General features: G+C 32.6%; 1 protein-coding gene across 1 annotated transcript; it reads right to left on the reverse strand.

Annotated features, from left to right (window-relative positions):
• Window positions 1-7,325: 7,325 nt before the first annotated feature.
• Window positions 7,326-11,095, reverse strand: LOC106296094 (probable alkaline/neutral invertase D). The gene is made up of 5 exons (XM_013732150.1): window positions 10,953-11,095; window positions 10,340-10,710; window positions 9,685-10,116; window positions 8,192-8,750; window positions 7,326-7,787 (listed from the first exon to the last, which is right to left on the reverse strand). Exons 2-5 carry the CDS (start codon window positions 10,676-10,678, stop codon window positions 7,495-7,497), a joined length of 1,623 nt encoding a protein of 540 aa, XP_013587604.1. The 5' UTR covers window positions 10,679-10,710; window positions 10,953-11,095; the 3' UTR covers window positions 7,326-7,494.
• Between the last annotated feature and the right edge of the window lie 2,457 nt (window positions 11,096-13,552).

Below are 13,552 nucleotides of genomic sequence, written 5' to 3' on the forward strand. Positions count from 1 at the left end.
AAAATACAATTTTCCCTTTTTTGTTTTGCTAAACTAAACATATTTTATTTAAAAATAATGTATCATGAAATCGTAGTTTAGGTTTTCTTAGGTAGAATCTCACCTAAAAGCTGGTTTAATAACAGTAAGTAGATGCAGGTACGTTTTACAGATATAAAATATTGGATTATCATATGCATCTAGATTCTAGAGACAGCTCTTATTTCACTGAACCGTTTAATCCTTTTTTGTAACATTGAAGCCTATGTTGGTGGCCTTAAACCTTTTCATACACAATTATATGGAAATAGAAAAATAAAAGTAGCACTTTTGAAAAACAAACAAACAATCCAACAATATATTTGCTTCACAAAAATATACATATATATGATTTCATTTACATACGTAAAACGAAAATAAAAAAGGAAAATTTAAAATAGGTTTAAATACTTGTGATCACATATGTACGTACTGAGTATAAATACAAATTTAAAACTCTTTTTATAATTCTCAATTTACATTTTAAAAACAGCTATATTTTTAGCATTTGACAAATTAACTTGGACTTTGCTGAGACTGGACATACACGGATTCTCTGTTCAATACTTTACGAACGAGTTACCTCTACTTTGATTCGAAAAAACAATAATCCAGGTCGAAGTCTAGAATATAAGCATGTGAGAAATGGGATAGAAGATAGATAAAGCCAACATGTGAGATGTTGGGTGGTAAGTAACCAAATCTGTGATCAGTGAATAATTGAAAAGGATACATATAATAAAATGTTGAATTCAAGGTATATAAGAACAATCAAAAAAATGCGGAAAATAATGATAGTACGAATTGAGAGGAGAAAGTAATGATGTTGCAATGCCCTTTTTCAAAAAAAATAAAAGTAATGATGTTGCACATGCAGTTAGTTAGAAAACAAATTATTATACAAGTTTTTGAATCGATACAATCATTCGCGGAAAAAATAAATATACAAATTAAGCTTTTATTGAACTTAATAATCAGCGTGACTTATACGAACAATTACATACACTCTGACGGGGCCAGTAATCACGGCATAAGAAAAACGCATTACGGTGGTTAACATTGTAAAAATCTTCGATGACATAATATAAAATGAAGAAATTGTTATGGACTATTCTCTGGAAGAGATTTAAGTTCTGAGTAAAATTAGTATGCCGTAAGGTTCTATATGGTTTACAAAGGAGATTGTTTGAAGATTGAAGGATGTACGAAACTGTCTTTTACTTTAGCACTTGTTTACTTCGCCATTGCTATATGGGTGAGTGACAAAAGATGCTACCATAAATTTTTGGGGTCCGCAACGTAGGCTAGAATCCACCTTCGTTGTCTTATCCTTCGGCTATAGTGGAGTTAACATGCACAATACACACCTTGTTTCTCCAGTTCAGTCTGACCGCCATACTACCTCGCTTTCTTATCTCAGATCTTATATCTGATTTGTTGTATGATCGATGGATGATTTATATCTTTAGTATTTGGTGGAATGTCATGGCTGGAAAGATAATCACACCCTTAAAGAATTAGGCTTCAAAGCTTAGAAAATTTCATATTTCTGGATTTCTAAGTTTTATTATAACTGAGTCATCTCTGGATTTGTGAGTTTCTTGCGTGATCAACTTCTTTTTTTTTTTTTACAATTTGGAAAACTGGATCACTTGCCACTGTCCTGGATTCATCTTCATCTTTGTCAACTTCCGCCAATGAAATTGGACTCTATCACACCACAATAAATAAATTCAAGAGAATTTGTTTCTTTTTAACTCATCCATTCTCACCCCCAAACTGTGTTTTCATCAAACATTATCTTACTAGATTTTAAATTTAGTGTAATTTACCTTAAATTAATAACTACATCTAATTTTTATTATTAAAATTTTATTGAAAATTTAGGTTTATAAATCTATAAATAAATCAAGATTTTGAAGCTAATAAAAAGTATAAAATTTATAAATTATTTATTCATACAATCAATATATAAACTCTAGAAACTAATATTTGTCTCAGTAGAGTTCTCTCTCTATTTTTTTTTAGTTTTCTTCACGTTTAGTTTGTGGATTTTCTCAACAGTGAAGACAAAGCAGATGATCTATTTTCCCTCATATCCGGGCTCCTCATACTCTTATATATCTTGACCGATTCCTCGTCCACATGAAACCTAAATCTTATGAGTTATTTTCTCTGATTTTTTTACCAGTATTTCCACTTGCTTTTTACGTCTTCTGCTTCTTTTGATTTTTCTTCATTTTATATATTGTTTTCTATGAGGGTTTTTTGATCTTCTATATGTAGTTCTGAATCGTTGTATGGGCAAAGACTAATTTTTTAGTTAGGTTTTACTCAAAATGTCTGAGTTTGGGTACACACCTAGTACTTTTTCTTTCCTATTTCACATATTTTTAAACAAATATGGTTGGTTGGTATTTGTTTGGACTCATTTATAATGGAGACGGCAAATCTTGTTGCTATCTTTTTACTATTTCACCTTTCCATTGTGTTCTTCTTGTGCAGTTTCAGGCAAAGTGATTTTGATGGCTTCCAACATAAATTCCGAAGCTAATTTTTGTTAGTTGTCCTTTTGTTCTTGATTTTCCATAACTTTGTTTCCAACTTTTATCAATTGGTTAATTACGATACAATTTTTCGTTTCTTACAACATAAATAATCCTGATAAAAACAATTTCACCTCCATCATTGACGTCCCTGGGCCAAAATAAGGAATGTTTTACGTGGCTGAGCCTTGTGACACAATATACTAGACCAGAGACCTAATGGTACTTCCCTTTTATGTTGGTCGTATGGTGTATGAAGGAGAATATTTGACCATTGATGGGTGTAGGACACTGTTATTCAGTGTAGCGCTCGTTTTCTACGCTATTTCCTTCGGGATGAAGGGTGGACAATCCTACCATCACCTTTTGTGGTTAGCAACATTTGTATTCTCCATATTTTGCAGTATGACTAGTAGGCATTGCACAACCATCGTTGTTTCATCCATACTTCCTCACTTCCGTATCTATAATATGCGAGCTTATTTGTGCTTTTGGTTGTATGATTTTGGGATCGACTCGATCATCAATTGGATTGAGCTTTCCATCTTTAGGGTTACATGAGAACGATCACACTGGATTTGTGAGTTTATTTTGCTTGGTCAACTTATTTTTTTGTAAAAATTGAATCAGTTGGATTTAAATCATCAAACATTTTTTCTAAAGAAATTAAATTTAGTGTAATCTAATTTTATTTTAAATTAACAACTAGATATAATGTTCATATAAGATCCTTCCAAGATCCTTTGAAACACTATCTCTTTCAATGGATGTTCACAGTTTTTAGGTGTATCGTTGCACCTATTGCCTATATCATACAATTATTCACACATATAGTAAAAACGGTGATTTTGAGATTTGCTAAAATTTGACATAATAAATGTATTCATAAAATATGAGTATAAAAATAAAATAAAAAATTTAGATGCAAAGTTTAAATGCATAATTTAAAGAGAAAATATAAATGCATAAATTAAATACAAAACTTAACAGACATAATTAAATTATATTAGAGGTAAAGTCTACAGAATTATCTGATGAGACATAATCTGTCATATTTATCATTTAACTAGGTGATTTTCCTGCACTTGCGGGCTTAATAATTTTACAGAAATTTTAACTAAATAGATATAGTATCAGTTCAAAAATCATTAAAATAAAATATTTTTTTATTTTTTGAAATATTTAATAATTAATTAAATATTAATTTTATACACAATAAAGTTTTTATTTTAATAAAATATCTTTTATTACGTAAAATAAACTTGAATACATTCATATATACATAAAACTATATACATGGATTATATTTATTTTAAAAATATTATGATGTAAATATTTTTGGATAACATAATACAAAATCTTTTTAGATAATGATGATTATCAAATTAACGAAATTTGGTTTGAATTTATGGGTAATTATATATTAACAAATTCAATCTAATTATTTATTAAGGATAATAAAGACTTTAAACACTCTAACTTTTAACGTGAGAATGAAAAAAATCAATTCGCAAATAATAATATAAATATTTTTGAACTCTTTGCCAACTTGTTTAGAAATTATCACAATCAGTGATTTTGATTGTCATAAGAAATTTATTTTAAAAGATTGATGATTCATTCTGTTTTCTGTGGTATATACATATATTATAATAGTCGGTTTAATATTACTAAAAAAAATATAATATAATCATATATATAATATTTTTAATATTATTAAAGTAAATATAATATAAATTGAACTATGATATTATCGTTAGAATTTTTAATTATTCACAAGATAATTATAAATTATCAACTTTATCATTAAAATTATTTATTTATTAAAATTAATTAATAATTGGACATAAAATATGATTAAAACTAAAATTACGGAGAGCATGACAAATCAGCAAATTCACTTCATAAATAATAATATAGATTCATGAGATTAAAGTATGATATATGATGCAAGGTGATATAATTTGTCATACTGATAATTTAATAATTCATAGAAATTATTTGACTGTGAAAACAAAATCTACCTTAATGTTTGATTGGAGATGACAACACTTATCTCTCAAATAATAATGAATAAGAAGAGTTTGTGAAACAATAACAACATTAAAAATAAATTAAAATTTTCTTTTTTGGTATGAAAACGGTCGTTCTAATAAAATACTAGAATATTAACTTAAAAGTAAGTGTTTTTTTGTGCATATTAAAAAGGTAAAAACAAGTGATAGATCAGACATGACCACGGAAGTTCCAAACTTTTTTTGGTTCTTCACGTTTACACCAAAAAAAGAAGTTTTGACTTGTATGAATTCACAATTGTTTATCTATAGCAAAGAGGCATGTATTTGTAGTGACTTTTATCGGTCACTTTCATAAGAAAAAATATCTAACTAAAGGATAATTATTATTTCATTTGGTATTATCTTTGACACAAATTTTATTATTAATATTTTATAAAAATAAAATTTTGATTTTTTGTTAAGTTTAGAAAATTTCCTTTTAAGATAAAGAAATTTGTTTTTTAAAAGCTATAAATACCGTCTACAAAAGAAAGCTATAAATACGAAATTAGAGTACACAACCAGTTTACAAATTCAATAAAGTTTGGTCTTCTCCACGTTTAATTTATAGATTTTCTTAACAGTGTAGAAGCACCGTAACCTAGTGGTTAAGGTTTAAAGGCTTCTACACCCAGGTCTGGGGTTCGAATCCTAGACTATGCAATTTTTTGCAGATTACAGGAAATCCATGTTTCAAGTCCGGGAGAGAGCGATTTATCAAACAATTATGCAGATTGCGGAAGAAAGACTTACAAGGGATCTTCAACATGGTGTAAGTAAATCTGGTCAGATTATTGTCGGTTGTTGAATTGTTTATGTAATTTTTCTTATATCATAATTGTAATATCATAATAAATCAGCGTTAAAAAAAACAGCGAAGGACGGATGAATTTGGTTGCTCTCGTATTTGGGATCCTCGTACTTTTACATATGTGGACGGATTCTCTCGTCGACATCAAACCTACTTTCTGTGAGTTATTTTCTGCGATTCTTTAATCAATATTTTCACTTGCTTTTTACTCTTCTGCTTCCACTTCCATATGGACTAATTTTTAATTAGGTTTTACTCAACCCGTCTGAGTACACAATTAGTACTTTTCTTCCCTACTTCACAGATTTGAAAACAAATTTTATTAGATTTGACTCAAAGCGCTCGCCTAGGAGAGTAGGAATCTTGTTGCCTTCTTGTGCAGGTTAAGGCAAAGGGTTTCCAACATCAATCTGAAAGCTAATTTCTGTAAGTTGTCGTTTTGTTCTTGATTTTCCATAACTTTATTTCTAACTTTTGTCCATCATGACACAACTTTCTTTTTCTTAAACCATTCTAATCCATTTTCATTTCTATATTTTTTTCTAAAATAAATAAATTTTATTATAGAAGTGGATTTTTTCCAATGTATAACTGTATAATATAATTCTTTTATTTATAGGAGAACATATAGAGATATGTTATTTTCACTTTTAAATATAGAGACAAAAAATTATTTTTCTTTATATTTTTTTTTAAAATAAAAAAATTCTATTACAAAAGCATACGTTGAAATAATTCCACTTTTATAATAGAAATTTTTATTTTTGAGAAAAATATAGAGATGTAGATTCGATGCTCTTACAATGCAAGTAATCCTGATGAGAACAGTTTCACTTCCATCATTGAAGTCACCTCGGCCAGCAGAAAGAGTGCTTTACGTGGTATTTCCCGTTTCGTCTTGATCGTAAGAGGAGGGTGCAATTTTAAGGAGAAAGTCGAAACGTGGTTGGAGCTGGTTTTAAAGCTGCCATAGTTCATGATGATGTGCTCCGCGACACTTTGGTACCAGGTAGAGTCATGCTTTGAGAGGCAAATAACTCCAAGATTAAGATTGATCATGCAGCTTTTGCCAGCAAAGCAAATGGAGAAACACTAAGCAAGTACGTTGGTTTGGGCCATATCAATGCCAATGTGTTGTTGGTTCCTAGGTTAAACAAACGTGACTGGTGGATCTTCATCGTATCATTCTTGATCGTAGTTGCTGCTGCTCTGGCTGCTTGCCTTTTCCTATTAAGACAAACTTTACTTCTCGTAAATCTTTAGGGGATGTATTCAATACAAAATTTGAGGTGATTTGATTTTTAACGAGGTTTTAGATGATTTCACTTAATCGCAGAGATTAAAATGAATTTTGTTAAACCACCCTAAAATGTCACCTAAAACCATGAGATTTGAGTTTTAAAATTTTTAACTAAGGAACTCTACCCAAACATTTTCAATAACACTAGATTTGAAAGTGTAGTTCATAAAATGTCAAATTCAATAACACTGGATTTTAAATGAGATTTTAAAATTCATGTTTGAATAACAGTGGATTTGTTATTTTATTGCAAATCACCTAAAACTCCCAATTGAATACACCCCCTTTATTTCTGTTTCTTTATTATCTTTCTTCCAATGAATTCATGCTCCCTAACTATATTTGCTTTCTAATATAGTTTATCTTAGTTAAGGTAATGAGTTCTCTAGACAAAAACACTTCATGACCCCTCATCCTTTATCATTTTAAATATTGCTGGCAAACCTCATGATTCAAGAGCCGTTACTTATTTATAAGTTTGCTTTTACAGTTATGAAAACATAAAACTATCTATGGGATCTTTATTTAAATGATTTCCTACAAGTTATCACTTTATTCTTCAAATTATATTAGCCGAAAATATGTCCCATTACTAATTGAGTAACCCTCAATTTTACTAACATAAAGAATGATTGTGCTCAGAGTTTGTAGGGGAAAAGTGAAAAGATATAGGATAATTAAACACAAACTAAATAAATTGTAAAACAAAATTTAGAAACTAACAAGTCTTAGCCGAATATTCTCAAAGATTGACAAGCATTATCAAGTCCAAGAATGAGATCTCTTAATGACAGGTTTGGTCTGTTTGTCCTCTTCCAATGAGATCATTCCAAGATGAGAAGGATCTTCCAACATCATCTTGGCGACCAAGTAACCAGCGATGGACCATGTCTGAAACTTCCTCGCCTGTTTTCCAATAAACCTTCCCGATTTTCCGTCGTAGTACTCCGGCCAACCGTCTTTCAACAACCGTGACTCCGCCAGGTCGATGGCTCGTCTCGCTATCTGTGGCCGTCCCGTCTTTATGCACGCTGCTGTCAATAGCCACAAAAGCACTGCGCGGTCGCCGGATAGAAAGAATCAGAAACAAAAAGAACAAATATAATCATCATTACATAAAGGAAATACGTTTTGGTAGCCACAGATACAATTTATCTACCAAAAGCTATTTCTTTTTCCAATCAAATACTTTATACATTATGATGAATTTTGACTAATGAAAAACTTTCCGTAAAGAAGGATTTATGCTTTTTTTTTTCTCCAAAATATTGTCTCCAACTTTTTAAGCCTAAAAGTAATTACATAGATTTCTAAATACCTTACTTTACCACAAATCAACGCTAATATAGATACCTACTAAATCTTGACTTTCACAAAGTAAAAAGATGTAAATATCTAAACTTTCATCATAATCTAAAAGAGAATAATTTCAAGAAAGAAAAGAAGAAAAAAAAATCACCTGGCCAAGAACCTCCGTTATGATAACTCCACCGAGTATTCTTAGGGTCACAACCAGTAACGATCCTCCACTCATGACTCTCAATAGCCGGATGACAAATCTTAACCGGCATCTCTCCGACCAGCTCTTCCCACCGTTCCTCGATCAAGTCCATGATGGCCGCCGACTGCTCAGGCGTGGCTAATGAAGCAAGTATCGCTACACAGTTACCAAGGGCAAACCACCTGAAGTCCATACGAGCTGGACTGACGTTTCCTATGAAGTAGCCGCCACGGAGAGGCATGAAGTCGAACACCCACTCAGGGATCGAGTCAGGGATGACGTTGAACTTGTTGACCGCCGTGTGTGAGTACTCCTCCGTCTTGTAACGGTAAATGTCGTTGAGCTGCTGAAAATCCAGCCAGAAATAGCTTCTCATGTGGAAGCTGAGCGCGTGTAGCCGCTTAGATATCCTCTCCATGAACTCTTTCCCTTCAGTGTCGTGCTTTAGCATCGACATTGCTGATCGTAGAGCCATGAAGAAGAGAGCTTGGATCTCAATCGGGTACCCATAAACCCCCTGCGCACGCAAGACTCCTTCATGTTAGACACTAGTTCGGTATACAAACCGAACCGAACTTGTCTTAAAACCCCAAAGAAACAAAACCAATACCGAAATAGCTAAAGTATATATATAAGAAAACATGTTTAATTGTAATCTCTCAATTTCAAATCAATTCTAATTTTAGACTAAATTTTTGTGATAAAATAAAGAAAAATTCTCTATGATAGACCTAAAAATGTTGTTGTCACAAATATAGATCTTAAAAATAAAAATGACCAAAATAAACTTAAATGTTTTATCAAAAGAAGTAAATATATACTTATACCCCTAGGATTAATTAATCTAGACATTAGGGTTTATAGTTAAGGGATGGGGTTTAGGGTTTAAGGATTTAGAGTTGAGGACTGAGGTTTTGGGGATAGGATTTCAAATTAAAAAAAAAAAATCAAAAAAAAAATGTTATTTTGGTCATTTTAGTTTTTGAGTTCTATTTTTGTGACAAAAACTTAAAAAAATCTATTTGAGAGAATTTCCCTAAAATAAATATTATTTTATAATTTTAAAGTTGTTTGTATTAATTAATTTATTTATTACAGATTAAATAAATAAATTGGTATAAATTTTGAAATTTTTTGAAAAATTAAATAAAAGTAGGTAAATATTAGTTTTTAAATTTGTGTGGAAATTTTAAATGAAACTTAATTGAAAGAAATATCAAATAAAAATATACTGTATTTAAAACTGATATTTTTAAAATATGTTCATCCAAACTGAATAACTTGATCAAAAAATTGAACCAAACCAAACTGAAGTATGTAAAATGAACTAGCCGGAAGTATTTATTTTAATTATAATTCGGTATATAACTCTAAACCGAACCGGTTTTTCAACCCTACCAACTCTTATTAATTTGGATGATAGAGAAGAAACAGAGAGAGAAAACGATTACCATTCTTCGGTCGACCATGGAACAGCCATCAGCACAAAGCAGTGTCGGAAAAGTATCAAAACCTTCGGAGAGACAAAGAGACAGAATGAGTCTCATGCCCTTTTGACATTCAGGTGTATCAGCTAGAGAAAGGTCTCCAGTGGATTTGGTATAGGCTCTGAGGAGAATGATCCACCAGAAACCTGAGTCAACCGGAGCCACTCTTCCAATCGCGCTCTCTCCAAAGTCAGCTATGACAGTGTCTGTTTTCTTGATTGGGTCGTGAATGACCTTGAAGCTAGCAGGCATCGCGCCTTCTCCGAGCTTGAACCTGTCGATTCTTTTCTCCCTTCCTTGGATTTGAATTGTCATGAGCAGGAAGTTCTTGACTATCTCTGGCTCCCCGTTCATTAGAAAAGCTAGTGCGCTTGGAACAAAATCTCTTACGAAAACCTAATAAAACATTTTAAATAAACTTAGGATCATTTATTAAAAGGTTTCTCTAGAGAAGTTTATGCAAAATAATAAAAAAACATTTCAGTTATACAAAAAAAAAATTCGCTTATTACAAATCAGAAACGTAATTGGTTAAGACCTGACGTCATCATGAATCATTTCAGAACAGAGCCTCAGACATAACTATGGGACACACCAATAGTTATTACACAAACGATACCTGGTCATAGTTCAAGACTTCCTCAGAAGCATGGTCGTAGGCAGCGATAGTACCAACAGGTTGGCCACGGAAGTGAACCAATGATCGCCGTAGAGCATCCCAAGCCTCAGCGACCATAGGATGCGGCTCGAACGAGTTTCTAGTGGACGAAGCTGGAGTTTCCCATCCCGACCGGCCACCGGGAGAATTAATGCCGCTGTCCATGATTCCCATTTCGCTGAACGACCTCTCGTCGAACGACCTTTTGCGTTCTATGTTTAGCCGCGGCCGGTCAAGTAACCGAGATAGGTCGTCCACATCTGATAACGAGCTTTGTGAGTTTACTCGGAGATCCTCCATGGGGAATGACAAACTTTGTTTTTAGTATAGATCTGGAACAAAAAAAAAAGGTTAAAGTTATTAGAGCGTTCTTGGGAAATGATTTGTTTAATTTTGTTAGATAATGATCTTGGAACGTAACGAAAATTAAAGGTTAGACTTATCTAGATAAATTTTATTAATAACCATTAGTACTGTTGGTTGTTATGGATGTAAAAAGATTATCGATAAAACAAGGAGACGTTGAAAATACAAAGAATATACTCAGATCTGAGAAGGAGAGGATAAAACGGACCTTTAAAGACGGAGAAGAACTCGGCCGGCGAGGTAATGTTGAGAGAGAGAGGAAGAGAAAAAAAGGAAAACGGAAAGAAGAAGTGTAATATATATAGAGGGAGAGGAGAAACGACGAACGTGGAAAGTCTCTCGTTTTTCTCTCTCGTGGAGAGAGAAATAGAGACAAGGCTAGTGGCTTTTGTCGTAGAGAGAAGGTTATTGGAGCGTGGTATTCACGGGAAGAAAACGACATCGTCTTGTTCTGACAATCTAGCCTGGCCGAATACGTATCGATTGGGCCACTGGACTTTTCGCCGGGTTCGATCGGCGTTATCGACTTTTTTATATGTATATGTTACTATTAGTCTTTTAAATATGGCTTTAGTTATTGTAGAAACCAATCAAAAATCAACAATGTGTATATCCTGTCGGAATTCAAGATCCCACTTATCTACTCAAGATTTTATTCATTATTGTTTCGAGCAAGTTGCATGCTGAAATTACCAGTTTGTATCGTTTCTTAAAGTGACATTGTTGATACCATATGTTATCGTTATCCTTTGCATATTAATAGTATTTTATTGGAAGTTTACATATGTGTAATTATACGCCAAAAAGTTTTTCTTTTTGGATGGTTTGGTTTACAGGAAACAAATGTGTATAGGATCTGTAAATAAAGACGTATATACGGAAAATAATCTTGCTGAATTGGCGTTTTCTAAATTTAGGCAATATACTCTTTAGGAAATAAGTGAACTAATAAGTGGAATTACTTGTTCGTCAAATCAAATGATATGTTTCTTGATGAAAATCCAAGGTAAATGATAGTATACTTCTTTAACAAGAAAATAAAGATACTAAACGATACTCCAAACCAATCGAATAATATTAGATAAATGACATTACTTCATCGAAATCAATCATGATTAGGAAAGTAGATAATTGCGTAAATGGTTGATAAAAGGGAAATTAGGGGGCATGACCATAAGAAACAAAAAATTAAGTGTATAACCATAAGACCGACATGGCTATGATATGTTATATAATGTTTTGTAATTATCCGAAAATGCTCCCATTTGCACGTGGAAAGTGGATAGTTTGCTTCTTCTGTTAAACTAGGAAATTGAAAATGCAGTTTTGCTTTTGAAACACAAGCATACGAGACAGAAGACAGAGTTTTGAAATCGCAATAGAGTGTGTGAGACGTGGTCGCAAATCGCTAAAAAGTTAGGGTTCCAAAGGGACAATAATAGTTAAGGCGGAGGGAGCAATTGCAGGTTCCTGCAGCGCGAGCGGTTGCAAATCAGAAGGCCAGGAAGCAAGGTTAGATTGACTAGCGTTAGTTATCATCAGTTTCCGATGAACCCAGATTTGCAATTAAATCAGAGCCGTCGTTCCGCTGTGAAGGGAGCAACAGAGAAAGAGGAAAAAAAGTAAAATTGGGAAACTGCATGCATGAGTTGAATATTTTAGCATGAAAATGAGAACTAGCTAAGTGTATGACTGTATTGAAACATATGATGGAGAACATACTGTTGTGGGATTGGGTTGTGGGGGAGACAATGAATAGTGATTTGTAAGAGATGTCTATACTATATGAATAAATTAAATAGTATAGTTATGCGGTAACATTTCACATTAGCCTATATGTGAAATGGTAGGAGTCTATTAGAAAATTTTGTGTTGTGACTACATTTATGGTAAGGGTAGATGTAACATAATAGCATCTGTAATACCCGTTTCAAGTATGGTGGAAAGTGACATATGATTTCAAAGGTTTGCTTATTATATATGGTAGAAGTTCATAGTATAGTTTATACTAAATTTATCCAAATAGGTGAAATGGGGCAAAGAACTTCGGTCTTCAGCCATGGTTTTGATTTAGGTCATTTGTAGTATGTCGTGAATGCACTCGTTGTGGGGTAGCAAGTGACATATACCGTGAAATAATTCCTATACTATATGGCTGCCGTTCATAGTCTAGTTACCCGATTTTCCCACCTTCCCCCTCCCAAAAATATCATCTAGTTAATGGGCATGAGATCAATAGCGATGGTATTTATAATATAGTATACCGTTCACATATGTGTAAACAAACATGTAACTGACGTTGGTAAATAGAATAGCTGCCAATAGTCATCCATTTGTTTTGTTAGGTTCACTGACATTGCTTATATTTTCCAGGTTCATCATGTGTTGCATCTCTTGTGCTCCTAGAAATGAATGCTACACAGTCCCTCAATCAATGTGCGCATCTGACGGAAGAGGCACTAGCAATTGTAACGAGGACATATGCTATTGAATTCTTCTCGACATTCCACCCCAAACAACTCCCATAAAACCTCGGGTGCTTCGATCCCCTATGTTTTACTTATGTACTAAGCGGCTATTGCGATTATGACTACTTATATGTTTACATTAACTGTATAGCTGTTCAATTGCCAGACTAATAATTGTCCATTTTCATTTTTGTTCAACATTGCTGACATTATATATTTAAGAATATTTCACATCAGTTACCATACTATGGTATTTATATTATAGTATATCGTTCAAATGAAAAAGAAAATATGGTTGTGATGGCCAGTCATATATAGTTGCCTAACCCTCCCCCCCCCC

The sequence above is a fragment of the Brassica oleracea genome, chromosome C5, assembly GCF_000695525.1.
Source record: "Brassica oleracea var. oleracea cultivar TO1000 chromosome C5, BOL, whole genome shotgun sequence".
Lineage (NCBI taxonomy): Eukaryota > Viridiplantae > Streptophyta > Magnoliopsida > Brassicales > Brassicaceae > Brassica > Brassica oleracea.

Excerpts from the sequence above, each read along its gene's own strand:
- LOC106296094 (XM_013732150.1), bottom strand. The coding sequence starts at position 10,678 with ATGGAGGATCTCCGAGTAAACTCACAAAGCTCGTTATCAGATGTGGAC. Across the intron at positions 10,117-10,339 it reads AAGTCTTGAACTATGACCAG|GTTTTCGTAAGAGATTTTGT; the intron begins GTATCGTTTGTG and ends ATGTTTTATTAG. Across the intron at positions 7,788-8,191 it reads TAACGGAGGTTCTTGGCCAG|TGCTTTTGTGGCTATTGACA; the intron begins GTGATTTTTTTT and ends GCGACCGCGCAG.